The 20,141-nt window shown below is 45.4% G+C and overlaps 1 protein-coding gene across 3 annotated transcripts in view; it reads left to right on the top strand.

Moving 5' to 3' along the window:
* The first annotated feature begins 5,852 nt into the window (after positions 1 to 5,852).
* The window catches only part of LOC104280401 (serine/threonine-protein kinase PAK 3), a 35,050-nt gene continuing 20,761 nt past the window's right edge, over positions 5,853 to 20,141 (top strand). The window contains exons 1-5 of one of the 3 annotated variants that reach the window (XM_009878039.1): positions 5,878 to 6,052; positions 11,798 to 11,898; positions 15,485 to 15,529; positions 16,657 to 16,810; positions 19,490 to 19,527. In XM_009878039.1, the coding sequence (XP_009876341.1) occupies positions 5,878 to 6,052; positions 11,798 to 11,898; positions 15,485 to 15,529; positions 16,657 to 16,810; positions 19,490 to 19,527 (513 nt within the window). Of the gene's footprint in view, positions 6,053 to 11,797; positions 11,899 to 15,484; positions 15,530 to 16,656; positions 16,843 to 17,611; positions 17,618 to 19,489; positions 19,528 to 20,141 lie in introns of all 3 variants that reach the window. The other 2 variants (XM_009878040.1, XM_009878043.1) reach the window with 2 other exon arrangements.

Genomic DNA, 20,141 nt, shown 5'->3' with positions numbered 1-20,141 from the left:
AGTGTCCTGGCAGAGCTACGTCTGCTTTAGCTGATGCTAAATATGCCCCCCCTCTTTTTTTTTTTTTAAACAAAAAGGCATCAGTATTCTATTTTAACAAAGTTTTTCAGGGAAGACAGTGGATGTCTTTCATGTAAGTAGTGAAACCGTGGCTGCATCCATTCTGTGTGACTTTCAGACGCTGCTCTTTCAGATGCACTGGAAGAAAACTGCAATTAAACATGCAGAGGTAGAAAAGCAGACGCAGTTCTTCTGCAGCCGGGCTGGGAAGCGCTGTGTAAATACCTCGAGATAGTACTTAACAAACAGAGTGTCTCAATACTCAATATCCAGAGAGAATCCTTCTCAGTTACATCACCATCGATTGCTGGGAAATGGATGAGTGTCACGGGGAGTAGAATTTGGCCCGTGTCACTACGTAATAAAAATCTTTTTGCAGGAGGCATATTTATAAACAAAGAGCCGGCGTCGCGTCGTCGAGTTAGGTTAGCGAAGCTGCTGCCTGAAAACTGGCCTGGCTCCTGCCCGTCAGGGGATCTGAGGAGCAGTTTTGGTGCATCACAAGCTGCAATAGGATCTCCGAGGCTCTGAAAACGAACACCAGTGTCTCTGCAAACAGGATACTCTTTGTGAGGTTTAATTGGAAGCAGTCATGTCTGAACGCCGCAGACTTTGAAATAACGTGACTAACCTAAGAAAGCTATTGAAGAGCTCTCCACAGCAGGATTCCCCAGATCCAAGGGGTGAAGAGCTTGCTGGGCTAAAGGCCCAGCGTGAGGTTCTGCTCTGAACTTGAACCTAATTGAGCCAATTTTGGGGGGGCTGTGTGTTGTTGGGGTGCTTCAGATACCTTCCTTCCTCTCCTCTCCCTAGCTTGGCAGGAACTAGACACAAAAATATTAAAAAAGAAAGGCTTTTTGCGAAGCAGGAGATTAAACACACAGCATTCAGCTTCTCCATGACTCAGAGTTTGTCAAAACTGGTGACTGGAAGAGGTGGGGCTAAAGGGCTGTTGGACCACCATCTATAACCTTTTAATAGTTGTGGAGAAGATTTGGCTGAGAATTTGATTTCAGCTTTTGCCGCTTGGCTGTGAAGCCCTAGCTCACACGCTCAAATGAGCTTTCAGGTTTTGGTTCAACAGCCTGTTTTTCTAAAGGCTTCCGTAAAGCCAACAGGCGTTGAAAGGAATTTTCTCTGGAAGCAGGTAGTTCCTGGGTATCTCTCCTCTCCATGGGTGCTGTTACCTTCGGAATTTCTTTTCAAACCATTACAAGCGCTGCCTTGGTTGCACTCACGAGGACGGAGCTGAAGAAGATCGTGCACCCCATCCTCTCCCAAAAGCTGTTCCTGGTGACAACCCGAGCTGTCAATCTCAGTTCTGCTTTGTTAAAAAAAATTTGCTCTCTGGCACTCAGGGCTGCGGGAGGAATCCAAAAAGCGTGATGGGAGTGCAAACCAATGTGTCCCTGCGCTTGCGAGGGCTGGGGAATGTTAGCTCAGAGAGCCTGGAACTGCTCCCTGCCCTTCAGAGCCCTGTGGGTTTTGCAATCCTTTGGGCATAGAATATGTTATTTCAGCATTATTCTCCTAGAATCTGCAATTCTGTTGCAGGTAGGAATTGGAGAGGGCTTTTTTTCTTAGTCTTGTTGAGGGGTTTGCTTTGAGTAATTTCTTTGGGAAGAATAAATAAAGAAGTGACTTCTTTGCGTTCCAGCCTTTCGACCTTCAATCTTATCAGTATCCTTTTATTAAAACAATAACCACAAAAAAGGCCCAACAAAACCCTAAAAAAAGAAAAGAGAAAAGAGAGAGGGCACCTGAATTTTTGACTGTTTGACCAAATATATGGATATAGCATAGTCACTTCCAGTAGACAGAAGGTAAAACCACCTTCTTATGCAGATCAAGACTAGCAGGACCAAGGACTTGTTAGTACAGCAGAAAAACCTGGCCTCAGGATAGAGCTTAACTGTTGACACTTCTCTGCAATGCAAACCTGAGAAGTTCCTGAGCTGAATGGGTCTTGCTGGCCCTCTGTTCTTTACAGGTTTTTCTCTAAGTTAAGGTTGGCGTACAAAGCACTTAAAATCCGAAGCGTCATGTGGTAGTGAATGTTCTTTTGCTGTGATGCCGCGGTACATGGAAAATCTCAAAATTCGAATGAATCGAAGAGCAGATGGGCTCTGCTCAGGAAAACCGTAAATTGTAAGTCTCTTGATGTGTATTGCCTTGCGATTTGCTTTAGTTTTCATTTAGACCAGCTTTAGAAAGTTAATACCGACCGTTAAACCTTTCAGGCTATCTTCCTTTTTTTCTTTTTTTTCCTTCTTTTGCCTTTTTTTTTTTTTTTGCTGGTTTAGAAGTGAATAAAAGAGCTTTGTCCAGTTCTTGAAACCGAGCCTGAAACAGCTCTGAACAAAATATAGTGTTCCTTTCAAAATCTTGGAAATAATTACATCATAGGCAAATTGGGCCAGAAACCGTTAATAGTATTCTTTGTGGAATGAAATCCCATGGGAGGACCTATTTCAGCAAACTGGCATTGTTTACAAATAGATACAGTAGCAGATACAGTTGTCCCATTCTGAGGGACAGCTGAAACTTTGTGTCCTGTAATGGACTTCACAGAATATCCGTCTTGCTTTCCAAAACGAGCTGAAAAAGTATCTCGGTTGCTTCTGCTTCAGCCTCACGCCAAGCAGCTCGGGGAGCGAAGGCTGCCTTTGGCACTGGAAAAGTATTTGGAGGTGGGTTAGGGAGAAAATGAAAACCTCTGTTGCTGCGAGCTAGGCTGGGAGAACTGGTGGTGGGACAAGGAGGGGTGTCCAGGTGTCTCCGTAAGCCCTTGTGCAGAAATACCGGGGCATCGAGCACTTTCCCTTCACCAGGATAACACGCTACCTTGCAGTAGTTTTCATCACTGGCTCTTTTTTCTTTCTTTTTTTTTTTCCCCCCTCATTACTGGAAAACCTCCTGCGTTTCAGGGCAGGAATCACAAAGATTAGTAGTGTTAACTGTTTGAGCTAAATCTGCAGAAGCGTTTGGTTCTCTAGGTCAGTAGGTTAGGCTGCGCTTGGAAGGTAGGTCAGCGCGAGCCCCAGCCTGGGCAATTTCTCTGTTATCACAGTTATCGCTGGTACTGGGTGACACGGAGCGGGTTATTGCCTGCCTACGTGTTCCCAGGGCAGGGTGGACCCTGGGCCTCCATGGCCAGAGCAGGTCTCCCAGCAGGTCTGGGCTGGGTGGCCAGAGCCCTCTGGTGGGGACCAGGCTCATGGCGGGGACCTTGGTCTGCTGCAGTCACAGGGGCATTCAGGTTGGAAAAGAGCTGCAAGATCTTCGAGTCCAACCGTTAACCCGGCAGTGCCAGGTCCACCACCAACCCGTGTCCCTGAGCACCACGTCTCCACGGCTTTTACATCCCTCCAGGGATGGGGACTCCGCCACTGCCCTGGGCAGCCTGGGGCAGAGCCTGACAACCATTTCGGTGAAGAAATTTTTCCAAATACCCAACCTAAACCTCCCCTGGGGCAACTTAGAGCCCATTTCTCATCCTATTACTTGTTATTTGGGAGAAGAGGCCAACCCTCACCTTGCTACAACCTCCTTTCAGGGAGCTGTAGAGAGCGACAAGGTCTCCCCTCAGCCTCCTCTTCTCCAGGCTGGTGAACATCCTCTTTGGCTGGTGGACACTATAGTGATGTCCCAGCAGAGCAGTTGTTTGCTGCAGGTAAAATATGCCAGAATAGCTCAGATCACTAATTTAACACAAACCAGTTGAGGAAGTCAACTGGGAAAGGCACTCATACATGGAGGTGAGCAGCTGGGGCCCGTGACATCTGTAAGTGTGCGTTTATGAATCAAGATCTCCAGGATCTCCTGCTTCATGCTCTGTCTGCTAAGGAGAGGGCTGGGGTTTTCAACCTGGGGTGGGTCCCTGGAATCTTTTGGGGATCCAGATGTTCAGGAACCCCCACTTTGTGGACTCAGTGACCAATGCAGAACAGGGATGTGGTGGGATATTTTCGTTTATTGTTCTTGTTGATGGGCAGATGCTTTGAATAACAGATCTGGCATTTTGGGATCTCGTTTAGATGAAATTAAAAATGTAAGTCAAGTAATTAAAAAAAGAAGAGCGATCGTTTGATGTGTGGTAATTTGAAAATGGTAGCAAAGAGTAAAATGCCCACATCGTGAAAAACACTCTAGAGTGAATGTCTCCAAATGTTTCAGTTGGTCATTTAATGTTTTACATGGAAGACATTGTCAGTTAAGGCAATGTGGGTTTGGCTGTCTCCTAGTCATATATCAGCTGGAAATCCTGGCAGAATTCCAGCAGTATCAGAATAAATGCATTTGTGAAAATGTGGTCTGGCCCGTGTGATAGTGTTGGGTCATAGGCTGGACTTGATGATCTCAGAAGTCTTTTCCAGCCTCAACAGTTCTGTGATTCTGTTAACCTCAGTTTTTAAAAAACAACCACTGAACAATCCCCAAACCCCTCAACCACGGCCGCTTTACCTGACCAAAGGCTCTTACCAGCTGAGCTTCAGGACCTCTTGGCGTAAGTGACGGTCACCAGGTTTGGCTGGTACTACTGAAAAAAACCCAAACACCCAACCCTCCGACTTCCCCAGCTGAAAAACATAAGTCACATCAGTTTAAATTTAAGAGAGTAGCTGATGACCGCAATAACTCGGAGGCTGTAAGAACAAGGAGAGATCCAGAGCCTGTGCTCAGGGGCTTGCACGTGCCTTCTGTTAAAGAAGCCCTGTTGATTTTAGGGGATTGGAAGGCAAGGTGCCTGTGGAATTGTAACCTTTAAAAATGCTCAGTATAGCCCACATCACACCTGAGCTGTCGGAAATCATGCTCTGTTTTCAGGTCTTGAAATAGTTTGTTTTACCAAGTGCTGCTTGTTTGCTAAACCAGCTGCTTAAGCCAGACTTGAATTTGAAATGTTTAAACTACACTGGACAGATCGGGAATTTGAAAAGTCTTACCTGCCTTCTGTTTTCCCAACTTAAAAAAGTTTTGTAAGAATTTCTAAGTATTTTTTTTTTCTTTAATCATCCCTACACTGGCCAGTCCTTGCTGAGCAGCCACACCTGGCGCTTTGTGGTGCCGTTCTTCAGAGCTGCGCCACAAACAGCCCTGCAGGTAACAGTCAGAAAGAGGAAGGCTTGAACTGTTTTTAGGATATCATCATTTTTCTGCTCACGTTTTGCTTGATTCTGAAAGCGAACATATGGCTCATTTTTATGTGCAAGGGAGATAGTGTTTTGCTTTTTTTTAATTGGTGTTTCTGAATGAATTTCCTTTGGGAAGGTCATTCCTTTTAAAGTCCCACACTCCCCTAACTAAAACCTCCCCAAGTGCAGAATGGGGAGGGCACAGAGATCTTGATGCTTGCTGTCCGTATCCCCCCGCCAAGCACCCCACTGCTTTGCTGTGATGCCGGGGAATTTCAGGAAATGGTTTAAATTTTACTTTGGAAATCTGGTTTTAGACGAAAATTTACATTGTAAACAACTACAGGAAAAAATGGAAATAAAAACATAGAAAAACCCTTCAACGGGGATTAAAAAAAAGCGCTTTATTTTACTGGTAACACGGCGACTGGTTGGACTCGATGATCCTAAGGATCTTTTCCAACCTGAGTGATTCTGTGATTTTTAGGAATTGGCCACTGCGTTTATTTCTAGCGCCGGGCAGTAACCTTATTCAGAGCCACCTTCTGATAGAGAGGCTTTCCTATTCCACCAGAAGGCTTTCCTTGTCCTCTTTCCTCCCCAGGACACCAGCATCCTGACTTGACAGGGTTGAGTTTTTTTTATTCTGCTTTTTTACAGGAGGCTGTGAGGGCTGCTGAAGATGTCCGATAGTCTGGATATTGAAGAGAAACCTCCAGCCCCGCCGTTGAGAATGAACAGCAACAACCGCGACTCTTCAGCGCTAAACCACAGCTCCAAACCGCTCCCCATGGCCCCCGAGGAGAAGAACAAGAAAGCCCGGCTCCGCTCCATCTTCCCAGGAGGAGGGGATAAAAGTAAAGTATCAGCAGCGCGAGCGGGTGGCTCTGCCGCGGTCGGTCGTTGAGTGCCGCGTTTACTTTCCGCCGCCGTTTTCTTTCTGTTTTAAGTTGCAGAGCGTGGTGAAGTCCTTCCAAAGCTCTCTGTTGCAGTTGCTCTAGTAAGATGTTTCAGAAGAGGAGGAGGTGGTCAGTTGGTTGCTTTCTTGTCTACGAAAAGCCAGTATAACACGCACACATCGTGCGACTTGCCTTTTAAAAATAACTTTATCATTAAGCTGGGGAACCCTTTCCTTTGGATTTTGCTTCGCGTTTGCAAGAAAAACAGAGGTGGCATTGCGTGCTTTTGAAAATATGTTTGCAGAAGTGAGGAGGCAATGTGCCTGACACCTTTGGGGTTGTTTTTTTTTAAAAAAAGCACTTATATGCCAGGAACAGGAGCAAGGCATTTTTTGCATGTGACCTCTGCAGTGAGGATGGATGTAGAATGGCTTGGTTTGAAACCTGCTGGGTGTGGTTAGAGCAAGAGAGGTTTTTTTAAACACGTATTTCAGTTCCATTATTTGAAAACCGTTTGCAGAAGGGAGTGCGTTGGGAACTTGTGTATTTACAGAATTAATTTCTGCTTTGGTAAGGTGTTCTCCCGGGGTGTCCTCGCAGACCAACTGGTGGAGTACAGTCTAGATAAGTGGGCAGTGAGACGGACTGAAACACTGGGCTCAAAGGGTTGTGGTCAGCAGCACGAATTCCAGGCAGATTTCCAGGGGGATTCTGCCTTCCGTGTGCTTCGCTCTTCCTCCGGGGAGAGCTCAGAGCTCCTTCTCTCACAGCTCCAGCTCAGCCGCGCTGCTTGGCTGCCCCTTTCACGAGTCTCTTCCACAGCAGTTGGAGGTAGTGTGAGGCCAAAACTCCTTCCAGACAGCAGTGGAAGGCACAGTTTTAGCCTTGGTCAGGGTCAGTCCTGATGACTCTTCTCATGCAAAGCCTGTGAGCGGATGGGGCAATTCCTCAGGAAGACCTGGCTGGTTCACTCGGCAGAGCGCTTCACAAAAAGTCCCCTTCAAGGAAGAAAATTAATTTTCAATTGATTCTTTTTAAAGGCCAAAATTAAAATCTCTCCCAGCTCGTTTAATTCCTGCAAGGGGCTGGGTCGCTTCTTCCCCTGGCTGCCAGCAGGATGGCATTATCCTTCTCTGAGGGAATATTTCTGAAGTAGGAGGTGCTGTGTGAAATGCCTGCAGAAGCGGGGAGATGCAGAAACAATCCCTGCTGGAAATGATCAGTGACATTAAAAATATAGTTCACCGCCAGTCAGAGCAGTCTTAGGAAACGTGCAAGTATCGTGATTTTAAATGTGATGTGAGAGAAAGAAAGCTTCAGATTTATAGCTTAATTTTGTTGGGCGAAATAATAAATGGAAGAAGTTCAGCCTGGCTGGCCAAGCCCCTTGAGGTGGTTTCATCTCGGGCTTGGTTTGTGGGTCAGGGTATCAGCTGGCCTGTGTGGGCTTCACAGACTCAGCGACATGTTTTTGAGAGCCCTGCTTATAAAACACAAAGTGATGGATGGGCTGCTCTCGTCTGCTGCAGCGCTTTGCAGCGTCCCAGCTGTAGATTTAATAGTCCACCACTGGTGCTGGCAAACAGAACGTGAAGAAGACACTGTGGCACCGTGTTTCTGCCCAAACCTGCAGGAACTTCGTTGCCTTTTGAGTCGCTCGTAGATTTTGATAATCACCTGGATAATATCCGGAATGACTGGACAAACCCCGAGATCAACAAAGCTGTCCTCCACCTCTGCTAGAGGGCTTTCTACTGACTTGTTTATGGGCGTTCCCACTATGTACTGAAGAGAGAAAAATGCTATTTTTGAATGTAAATAGAATAATATTCGGTACCTTGTGTGGAAACCCAACTGATTAACAAAACCCAACGAACAAGTAGCATGTCACATGGCACAGTGACGTGTCCATAAGCTGTTGAATCTTTTTTGTGAGGTTCCTTGGAAGAACTGCAAACTTCCCTCATGGACGCCTTCCCAGTTTTGTAGTGAAAGTTGCTGTTCTTTCGAAACCAGAACGACTGCTGCTTGTCCCTACCGTTGGTGTTACAAAGTTTTGACTAAGCTTTTCTAATCTTTAGAGAGATTACTTTATAATGATGTATGGAAATACCTTTCAAAAGGTATTTTCCTCGCGGGATGGGTGGGCTGGATGTGCTACTTGATGTTCTCTCCAGGGCACCAGGAGTGCTGTGCTCGCGGAATGGGAATCTTTCACAGTTGTTCCTCTGTCGGAGTGTAGGGTTTTCAGTCAAGGTTTGAGCCTGTCTGTGTTGTAAACCTTGTTTTAGGAAGCCACTGACGGCTCCTCACCTCCTTGTGTTCCTTGGAATCAATAAGGTTGGAAAAAACCTCTAAGATCATCTAGTCCAACCGTCAACCCAGCATTCCCATGACCACTAAATTACATCCTGAAGTGCCACATCTGCACATTTTTGAACACCTTGGGGTAGTTCCTCTCATCCTCATCTTCTGGGGTGATGCACCCTGTCTTCTGAGGGCAGGAAGCCAAGGCACACAACTGAAATGAGTTTCCAGTGTCACGTGGGTGTCACTTCGCTGCGGATGGGAGCGGAGTCTGGCCTTCAGTCCTTTAGAGAAAAACAAGAACAGAGGGAAGGAGGAAAACCCAGCGGGGTTAGGATTGATGGAGGAGAAGGAAAAGAGCAAAGCTGTGGGGAAGGACAGGAGGAGCAGAGATGGAAGGAGGATGGGAGGACAGTGTGAGTGACAATGGAAGGGGGAGGGGATGGAGGAAAGAGTAGCATGAGATGAAGAGGAGGAGAGCAAACAGGAGGGCGTAAGCAAACAGGAGGGCGTAAGCCTGAAGTCATAAACTTCCTCCCTCTCTGGAGAAGAGCTGTCACTTAGCTGAGTTTTCCTGCCAGACCACTGCTCTTTTAACATAACGGTGATGATGATGATGATGCAGGCTATGGAAGACAGAAAACTCTTTCCTTGCTCTCTTTTAATCTGTCAGAGTTGCTGGGACAGTGTGGGTGGCTGTCGTGGCTGAGTGCTGGGCAGCAGGAACGTGTTGTGAGGGACGGTTGTAAGAAAATCGAGTAGAAATGTCCCGTGTAAAACCCTTGAATCCAGTCAGTCATTGGCCTCCTCACGTCCTTTTGCCAGCTTATGTGAAACAGCAGCGATCTGAGCCAGAAATGTCACAGTTTTTAGACTGGGGTGGGGTGAGTGTCTTGCAAGGAGATGTTTAAATGTGTATTTATTTTAAGGTTTATCAGTATTTGGACCATAGGTGTTAATAGCCACAGTCTCGTAGGCAAAGATCTGTGAAGCAGACAAGTCAAATATTTTGGAATGAGGCCTGGAATGGACAAGTGTTGCTTTCGATGGAACATTTTTTGTAACGCCTTATTTCCTTTCTAAATTTGAGTGTTGCTTTGAAGTGGGTTTGATGATCCTTCAAATCTAATTTTCACTGCATTTGCTTGCAAGTGATGAGGTAGGAGAAGCCAGTTTTATTATCTGCAATAAAAAGTTATACATGCAGAACAGAGATGACATAACTGGCAACTTCTATCCGAAAAATTAAACATCACCACCTTAGAGATAAAAGAAGGGGGAAAAGCCTTTGCGTTTGTATTTGATATATTGCTGCCATCTTTGCTGAATGAAAATAACTCATCAGTTAAGATTGCAGTACAGAGAAAAGGTGACAGTTAATTATTTAATGAGGATAAATGCAATATCGCAGAGAAAGGATTAGAAACATCCAAAATACTCTAATTAGGAAGAGCAGAGGCCTCGTGGATTTACCGTGTGTGAGCAAAGACAGAGCCAGGCTGGGAAGGTGCTGCTCCGTGGTGAGTTCAGCCTTGGGATGAGACCCGAGGTGTGACAAGCATAATACTGAAACACCGAAGGAGAATATTAATAAAAAGTCCCTGGGCATAGTGATGCTTTGTGTTAGAAGACCGATGTGGCAGAAAATAGATTTTGCAAAGCTGCGTCCTGGTTGATATTGGTAGAAGAGGGGGCGCTTGCTTTTCCACGCGCAAAATTGTCTTTGGATCCAGCTGGTTTTGCTGCGCGTGTATTTATTTTCATGTTGTATTAATAAATAATAATACATTGGCCTTTAGAGATCCTGACGTAGAGTCCCATTGTGAGAGGCGCAAACCTCTCGTGTGTCTCTGGGCTTCTCACAACTCTTGGTGTGAAGCCACATCAGATCCACAGAGCAAGCTTGCTCGGGACCGCGATGGGGCAAACGTAAACCAGAGACACATGAAACTGTTAAGAAGTAAGGTGGGATCCTGGGGTGCAGAACGCTTTCTGTAAAGATGTGACATGATGTGGCTTTTTTTTTGGATTCTAATGAGCGCTTTCCGCGTGCCCTGTTTCCTGAGTTTGTGTTAATAACTCTCTCCTACTGCAAACGAGCTCTGTAATATTTGTTCTGTTCCAGCCATTAGCTTGTCATTTTTCCACCAAAATGACAAATGGGTTGGGTAGAATGGCAGTTCCCCTCTCGGCTGTTACAGATAAACCACTGGCACTGGAGAAGATCCTACAGATAGCTCTGGACTGTCTTATTCAATCACGTAGTAGTTAGTCTTGCAGCGTTCTGGTTCTCTAGGGAAGCCAAATATTTCAGGTACCTGCCAGCAGGATAGATGTTTGAATGCGAGTTTACGCTGTGTTTATCTGAGTGTTTGGGAGTTGTCCAGAACTGGCATTATTGTCACCATTTTTCAGAGAAAATCTCTGTCGAACGTGAATTCTTGATCCATCGGAGTGAAGGCAGCTTCTCTCAGCCTTTATTCTGTTCCTTCTTTATTAGGGTCGATAAAACTGGGCTGAAGTGAGATTTGTCGCTAGTAAAAAGCACAGGAGATGGATGACTGCAAGGGATGCTACTTTCAAAAGGTCTTAAGATGGGAGGGGGATGAGAAACGTAGGCGGATGGACTGACTTCCAAGTCTGTCTCCTTCACTGAGATGCTCCTCACTCTGTGAATACTGGTGCAGTAATTTAAAATCAAAGAATTCCTGGTGACTAGTAAAGCCCGGGGTTTGTGTCTTAGTTCATTGAGAGCTCAGATGAAGCTTTTCTCATGGCATTTTGGGGATTTTATCGCTGTGCAGGCTCTGGGGTTTCTAACACCGAGCTGCTGCTTCAGCCTTTAACTCGGAGGAAAGATGGAAATAGGATTTTCGTCTTCTCCTGAGCTGCCTGCTTTCACAGAACTTGTAGGAACCTGGTTATATTAAAATAAAAGACACTCTCCTCTCTGATTTGGTTGAGTTTGACGGGTTCAAAGCATGTTGGAGAAAAGACACACATGCAGAAAGACGTGAATGCGTGTGTCCTGGGTGTTTTACATCTGCAGGGGGCAAAGTCAAACAGGAATTAGTTGCTAGATACAAAACCCTGATAAAAAAAAGAACTGATAATAGAAACCATCCTGGTTAGAGATCGTTAAGAAGGCGACTTCATGAAGAGCTTGTTTTGGCAGCTGTGACACTGACTGGAAGAAAGAAAAAAAGAAATAACACCTTCTAGACCTTCCCAAACAGGGCTTGACAGGCTGGTGCTGTATTAGCTTGGGTCTGTTTGCCAAGTAAGGTGAATGTTAATTGATTTGTTTTCCACCTCTAAAATACTATTTCAAGTACACCTGATTGTGAAAGTTTCTGCTGTGCGGAAAATAAGTGCGTGTTAACGTTTTGCCTCTAGCCAACAAGAAGAAGGAGAAAGAGCGTCCTGAGATCTCTCTTCCTTCAGACTTCGAACACACCATTCACGTGGGATTTGATGCCGTCACGGGAGAATTCACAGTAAGTAACCGCTGTGTTGTTGTGTGCTTACCAGAGCTTCTGGTTTCTGGATGGTAAAATAACCTCCTGTTGCCAGAAAACGTCAGATGACAGCAGCCAGGCTGTGAAGAAAGAGACTTTTATTTGTTGGGCTTAAGATTTGGAGTGTTTCACTTCTGATTCAGGCTGCTTTTTTTTTTTTTTCTCTCCAAGGATTGTCAGCAGAGTGTCTGTGGAAAATGAAAAATAGGAAGAATGTAGGTGTATGCTTTTATCCATCCCGTGAGCTGCTACAGGGGTTGGTTATTCAGCATCTTTGGAAAAACCTACAAAAAAAAAGCCCCCACGAGCATGTGTCGTGTACATTTTGCTGTAAAAAGCAAAAAGCACAAAGTCCAGCTGCTCTGCAGACAGCCCTCGGAGACACCCAGAAAGTGGCAGCGTTGCGGGAATCTGTTCATTTTGAGTTAATACCCTTCAAAGCACATCCATACACTAGGTGATCGGAAACTTTTTTTGGCCATTATGCATTGATCATAACTGACTGAGCAGTCGGCTTTTTCGACTTCTGTCACGACAAAGTGCATGAAGCGTTGGGAAAAACGCGTCTGGTGGGAGCTCCTCGAAAGCGTGTAGGTGGCTTCAGACCCTTTTCTCTCAAGACTGCTAGTTAGGTGGTGAAACCATTAATCCTTAAAGCTGAGGTGGCAGTAACTTGGCATTTGTTGGAGCTGTGGCGGTGAGAGGGGACGTTAGCGAGTCCCCGTGCCAGCAGCAGTGCGCTGTGAGCTGAGCGGTCAGACTGTGTTCTCACCCTGCGTCAAACTGTGACGTGTGCTCGTCCAGACTGGCTGCATACACCAAACAGGATGGGACAAATCATTTGCCTGCACAAAGGACGGTTCATTTTGAGAATTTGAGCCCTAAATGCGATATCATCAAGGGTTTTTTTTACTTGGATCGCTGCTTACTGTTTGTCAAAAACATTTCAGAAAGCTGGAAACTTTCTATATGTAGCAGTAGCAAGAGTAATAACAACAATAACAATAGAAGAGAAAAAAATACCCATTTAATGACAGCGTGTCTTCAAAGGAGTAGTGAAATTGAATTATCCTTAATAATTAGGAAATACAGCTATGTTTAAAATATGCAGACGAGTTAATTAGCCTTTTTGAAATAGATGTCACTTACAGAATCTTACTTCAGAATTTATTCTGTGCCAAACCCTTAAGGCTTGATTAAATGCTCGTGTAAAAAGCCCAGACGTGGTCAGTTTTGATCAGCAACTTTCCCGTTACGATGGGTCACACTGGTAGGTTCTCTCACAGACTGGTGGTGAGGAAGGTCCCAGATAGTTTCACGTCCCTGCCAGCTGGAGCAAAAGGGAGGGACATCGAGGTTGACACACTTCTAAGCACAACCACTCTTTATCAGAACTTCAGAGATCACGGATTGGATCAGTTTGAATGTTACTCTTATCCAGTGTGTAAAAACAGTCTCTAGCATCAGAGGTTTTTTGGTGTCAGATGCCACCAGCACAGGTCCTGACCTCTTGTACCACAGAGTGGTGGCATATGGCAAAGTGTGCCCAGCTTTACCGCTATGGCACAATTTCTTTTTTAATAATGGACATTAGGTGGCTGCTGTTTCGCAGTTACACAGTTTTTCTACAATAATAGTTGTTCCTAAAGCGTGGAAGCTGGGAAAGGGCTTAGAACACAAGTCGTATGAGGAAAGGCTGAGGGGTCTGGGGCTGTTGAGCCTGGAGGAGATTGAGGGGAGACCTCATCGCTCTCTACCACTACCTGAAGGGATGGTGTAGAGAGGCAGGGGTTGGTCTGTTCTCCCTTGTGGAGAGTGACAGGACGAGGCGAAATGGATTTAAATTGCACCAGGGGAGGTTCAGGTTAGATATTAGGAAGAAGTTCCCTACTGAAAGGGCTGTCGGCTGGTGGCACGGGCTGCCCAGGGAGGAGGCTGTGTCACCGTCCCTGGAGGGGTTTAAGAGACGGGTGGATGTTGCGTTGGGGGACCTGGATTAGTGGGTTGATAGGGCTGGGACAAAGGCTGGACTCGATCATCTTCTAGGTCTCTTCCAGCTGAAACTATTCTATGATTCTAAGCGCAGCGCTGCAGCTCAGGAAGGCTCTAACTGAGTCAAACCAAACCGAAGGGACAGGGGACCTCCCCCGTGCCGCTTGCCAGCGCAGGACTTACCGCTTCAGTCCCTCCTGGAGCACAGCGTCAGTCAGAGCGTGACATCCTGCGTTACGTTAGGCACGTTTGATTTGTCCCACCCTGGATACAACCCGTGTATCAGCTGAGCAGTGGTGTGGTAAGTGTGTCCTGCCGGAGGGGCTGCCACGAGCCGTGCCGTGTGCCGGTATCCCCACTGCCCGGTGATCACGCTGTCTGTCTCTTTCAAAAGTTTGGAAGTGCTGCGGGAATGTCCGGTAAACATGCAGATATTTGAGTGGGGTTTTTTCCATTTCGAATTATTACACTTGTCACGCCGATAGCGTCTGCCCCGCTGGTTTCGTGCGATGCATCGGGCCGTTTTCTGACACCCAGCGGTCCCCTCCCCGAGCTGCGTTCCCTGATTGCTGGTGGTTGCATCTCAAATCAAAGCTGCATGGGCTCCCGAGCTTCACCTTTCAGGCTGGGTCATTGCTCATGACCATAAAACTCCATTTCACTGTGCTTGGAGCAACCACATTTGCTAAAGAAGTCGGACTTTTAAAGCTCCAAAGAAAATTGGTTGGAAGCTGTTGGGTGGGAGCATGCTGCTAGAGCTTTATGTTGACTTTTTTTTTTTCTTTCTTTTTTTGAAGAATTTTCTGAATGGAGGAAGGAGCGTGGTTTGCAGGGCTTTGGGGAGGGCGTTTTTGACACAGTTTCCTGGTCCCAGTCTGGAGCAAAATGTGGTCACGCACCAAACTTTTAAAGTTTCAAGGTTATGCCATTAGCAAGTGGGAGAAAGTTGTGGCTGTAGATCTAAAGAAGTTGCTCCTCATTAATCCAGTCAAGCATTTCTTTAGAATTGTCCTGATTTTCAGTCTGACACACGTAGATTCTTTGCGTTATGACAATTTGCAACCTCCCAGTGTGAAATCTGAGTTGGACCAGCTTTGTTGACTCATGCACTGGCCAATTGTGATCTTGGGGCTGGAAAACCATTGGGAAAAACTTGTGTTAGAGCCACTGAAACACACCAACCTGGCTTTCAAAACTAGACAAACAGCAAAAACCCCGATCTTTCTCTGTTATTTCATTTTTTTAGCCAAAAAATCCCCCAAACCAAAAACCACAGGTAATTTTTCCCGTCGCTTGCTGTTAATCCTCAGTAATGTATTTTTATGAGGGGTTGAAAAAAACAGAGGAGGGGGAATGATGCTTCCAAACTTTGGAACAGTTGTGATTTTTCTGTTTCCCTAAGCCTGCCTTCCCGAAACCTGCCCATCACCTAATCTCTTTGGTACCTGCCTCATAACTCCCATTTGAGATGGGACTTGCCCATTCCGGCCCATCGGTTTCCTCCTACCACCTTCTGAGTTGTCCCACATTCTGTTTTAACTTTCTTTTCTTTCTTTATTTACGTCCATTACAGCCAGATCTCTATGGCTCACAGATGTGCACAGGGAAGCTCCCAGAGGTGCGTCACAGGCCCAAAAGAATTCTTGCATCCCAATGCTTCTTTGAGATGTCATAGCACTGCAGCAGCAGCAGGTCCATGTGTGTGCAGTAGATTTGTTGCTTGGCTTATCCCACTTTTTTTTTTCATTAATCCTAAACTTTGGAGGCCCATGTCACACATTGTTTTTGTGGAGAACGTAGGGAGACGCTGCATTAAAGCGTTTTGCCTAGGCTGGGGTGGCACCGAGGCTGAGTTTAAATGTCCTTCAGGCGTAGTTTTTCGTTCAGTAAAGCCCTGGTAGATGTTGGCTGTGCAGTAAATGGGGAAAATTCCAGGCTTTCGAATTTAGGAAATTATACTGGATATTTAAAGCAATCTTTCATCGATATAATCTCAATGCGGAGCTGCGGCTTTCAGCAATTGGATCGATTTTTTTTTTTCAAATGCCACCCTCCCTTGTAAGATGTCCGAGGATTCGTGCAAGGCTTTGGCGCTCTCAACCTGTTTTCGGAGTCGCTGGTTTCTGTATAGTTACAGCAGAGAATCTGCAGGAGGTCGAAAAAAAGAGACATCCTTAGCAGCAGTGGTACAAGTCAGCGTTACGATTTAGAGCATTTCAGTGCAGATTCTTAACCCCGCAGCATTCCCTGCTATGCTGAAAATTAATTCTATCAGGGTGGGGTTTACCTTTGAATCAGAGAGCAGTGATCATTTCAGCCAAACGTGTTTGCGTTACTAAGCATTAAAAATCCAGTGTAAAGCTCCTAAAATACACTGTGTTGTCCACAAATATAGAATAGTCTTGTTATGTCTGCACTGAATCACCAGGAAAACAAGCTAATCCTTAAATCATTATTCCATGGAAGAGCAGAGTTGATTTAAAGATGAGTTTCATGCACTTTTTTTCCTATCACAGTCATAACTTTCTTTTCTTTTTGAAGTTGGATCCTGGTTTTGGCTCTGTATTTTCATAGAGAAGAGAATGATTGCATCTGATGTATAAGCTCCTAATTTTAATTGTAAAGTGTCAATCAAAATTTCTGAAAGTAATCTTGCAGGCAGCATGGGATCTTGGTAAAAAAGATCTGTGAGGCTGCAGCTGTTAAATATTCTAAATCCACATTCTTTCCACTTGATGTCTACAGGGCATTCCGGAGCAATGGGCCAGGCTACTACAGACCTCCAACATCACAAAACTGGAGCAGAAGAAGAACCCACAAGCTGTCCTAGATGTTCTCAAATTTTACGATTCCAAAGAAACAGTTAACAACCAGAAATACATGAGCTTTACGTCAGGAGGTAAGTTGACATCTCGCTGCAAAGAGGACAATGTCGGGCCCCAAAACGAGTCAGACTGAAGTTCGACGTTCAAGTGGTCAAGAAGCAACCGTAAAAAATTTCCACTTTGTAGGATGCCCCTGAGATGAAATATCTTTCTCCTTTTGTCCCCTAAATGTCATTGAAACTGATTTTTAATTTTTGTTTGCCGCTTGTATTTAAAATGAAATAAGATGCTAGATGGAACAATTATTAGGGTTTTTTTTAATCAGGAGCATTAGTTTACTTTTGTTTCTTTGCATCCTCATTCCTTGGCAGTGTTCAGATTGAGGTCCAGGGTGTTCTTCTTTTGTGTATTTTATGACTTACTCTTGGATCTGTTGAGCAACAGGTTATGGACAGTGAGGGTTTTTTTGTGATACTTTTTGATGGAGGACAATTTTCAAGGATTTTTTGGCCTTAGCTGTAGAGAAGATCAGGTTGTTATGCATAAATTCACTGTATTTGCAGGGCAAGGTTGTGGTAGGGGGGTTCTAGGGGGGTGTCTTCTGTGAGAAGCTGCCAGAAGCTTCCCCTATGCCCCATCGAGCCAACGCCGGCCGGCTCCAAGGTGGACCCACCACTGGCCAAGGCCATCAGTGGTGGTGGTAGCCCCTCTGGGGTAATGTATTTTTAAAAGGGTGAAAAACTGCTGCGCAACAGCAGCCAGACAGGAGGAGTTAAAATGTGTGAGAGAAACAACCCTGCAGACACGGAGACCAGCGAAGAAGGAGGAGGAGGAGGTGCTCCGGAGGAGAGATTCCTCTGCAGCCCGTGATGAAGACCATGGTGAGGCAGGCTGTGCTTCTGCAGCCCGTGGAAGTCCATGGTGGCGCAGATACCCACCTGCAGCCCACAGAGGATCTCACACCAGAGCAGGTGGATGCCCAGAGGAGGCTGTGACCCTGTGAAGAGCTGGCCTGGGCTTCTGGCAGGACTTGTGACCCCATGGAAAGGACCCACGCTGGAGCAGTTTGTGAAGAATTGCAGCCCGTGGAAGGATTCACAACAGAGGAGTTGGTGGAGAACTGTCTCCCATGGGAGGAGCCCCGTGCTGGAGCAAGAGGAAGAGTGTGAGGAGGAAGAAGCGGCAGAGACAACATGTGATGAACTGGCCACAACCCCCATTCCCCATCCCCCTGCACTGCCCAGGGGGAGAAGTTAGGGAAGTTGGGGATGAAGTTAAGCCTGGAAAGAAGGGAGGAGTTGGAGCAAGATGTTTTTAAGATTTGGTTTTATTTCTGATTACCTTACTCTGATTTGATGGGCACTAAATTAAACTAATTTCCCCAAATCCTGTCTGTTTTGCCCATGATGATAATTGCTGAGTGATCTCCCTGCCCTTATCTCAACCTACAAGCCCGTCGTCGTATTTTTCTCTCCTGTGTCCAACTGAGGAAGGACAGGGACAGAGAAGCTCTGGTGGGCCCCTGGTGTCCAGCCGGGGTCAACTCACCACATCCACAAGCAGATCCAGAACGACTGCTGGTGTGATGTGAGAGGAGCGTTGCCGCAGAGGATGAGAAGGAAGGCGTCAGTGCCCAGAGCACTCTCCGTAGCACGCTCATTCCGAGCAGATCCTCATGATTTAGGCATTTGTCCCTTGGTTGTGTCCAGTCTGCAGAATTGTGGCGTAGGGCTGCAAAAATGAGGTAGCAAGTCTGTGCTGCAGGTTTTTTTTTTCTTTGGCCCATTCTTTCCTTTTTTTTTTTGCTAGACAAACTGACTAGTGACACATCTAGCAAGTAAGCGAAAGTTTTTCCTAAGTGCAGCCTGTCTGGCTTTCGTATCTTTTGCTATTCCTTGTAACTGAGTCGATTTTTAAAGGAAAGCACAATTAAGATCCCATTAGTTCGGTAACGCTTATGTCAACACCTTCAGCTAATAAGGGGTGTCTCTGTCCAACAGGGCGCAGACACCATTTGGAATTTACGCTGCAGTGATTGAGTTCCCTGCACGTGATAGTCTGTAATTTCCTCAGTTTGCTGCTTCAACCGGTAGCACTTCCGCAGTTCAGACTGGGAGAGCTTCTCAGAAGTCTTTCTAAAAACTCTGGTTATCTCCAGAATCTGCTAACATTTCTCTTCTGTTGAGGGAAAGCATCTTCTTTCCCGAGTTCCGTAATTAAAAGATTGGGACTGTCTAACTTGACCCTTAATGTTGGCTAAAATAGCAATTGCTTTTGTGACGAAATGCAAAAACGGGTAGTGTGTGCCCCTGAACTCAGGAGCTGGGGCTGCGCTACGTCAGAATAGAGCTGCCACAGCTAAGGGGGGGAAGCTTTTGGCTGAAGAGAATCAATGCATGCAGTTTATTAAAAGGAAAAAAAACAAACCAAAACCAAAAAGCTGCTTCAGCTCGTGGGCAGAATAGAAGTATTGGCTTTTAAAGAACAATTTGCATCTTTTGAACCAAATTTCTGTTTATTCTATTTATTGGCAAAACAGGGCAAAAAATAGACAGAAGAAAGCGCAGGAAAAAAAAACAACCCACCCTAGTATATTGTCCTGTTACCTTGCTTGCTATGTAAAATAACTCTTGCTACTGGAGGGATGTTGTGAAAGAAAAATACCCTCTGTTTGGATTTACTTGTTCTGTGGGATTCCCCACAGCAGGCAGTTCTATGGCAGCATCTGGTTAATTTTCCCTTGCCCGTTGCAGATAAAAGCGCCCATGGATACATAGAAGCCCATCCTTCGGTGAGTGTTCCGGTCGCCTTTTCCTTTCATAGCATTTAAAAATCGTGGAGCAGGCTGTGGTAGAGTGCCAGCCTTGTCGGCTGAAAAAAAAGTACGTAAAATGTACATAAATGTGCATAAAATGTAGTGTCTTTGCAGCAGCAGAAAAGGCATCACCAGCTGTTTTCTAACGTTCTGTTTAAGAACTTTTAAATAGATGAAAGTCTGGTTTGGCCGACAGAAGATTGCTTGCTGTTCTTAGCGGTGGAATAAGTAATTTGCAACAATATGCACTACTGTCTAATTAGCCCATTTTAATTTAGTTTTAACAACTTAGAATCCATTTCTATTAAATTTTATGATTTATCCTTAGCACAGCTGGATATGTAGCTGAATATAAATAAGGTAGTAATTGATATGTAGCTCACTGAAACCATTGCAAGAAAGTTTTAAGTAATCACCCGCTCTAATTAATACTGGATTGCCGTAGCAATCCCAGCGATGTAGTCATGACATCCACATTAATATTGACCAGATTTATTAGTGTTAATGTTAGTGCATTAAATAGCGAACGACTGAATGGGGATTTGGTCTTTATTTTCAAGTGCGAAGCGACTTAATTTGAGGTTCCTGGT

Source organism: Apaloderma vittatum, unplaced genomic scaffold (genome assembly GCF_000703405.1).
Source record: "Apaloderma vittatum isolate BGI_N311 unplaced genomic scaffold, ASM70340v1 scaffold9581, whole genome shotgun sequence".
Classification (NCBI taxonomy): Eukaryota; Metazoa; Chordata; class Aves; order Trogoniformes; family Trogonidae; genus Apaloderma; species Apaloderma vittatum.
Note: the sequence above shows the minus strand (reverse complement) of the source record. Positions and strands in the feature narration are given on the sequence as shown.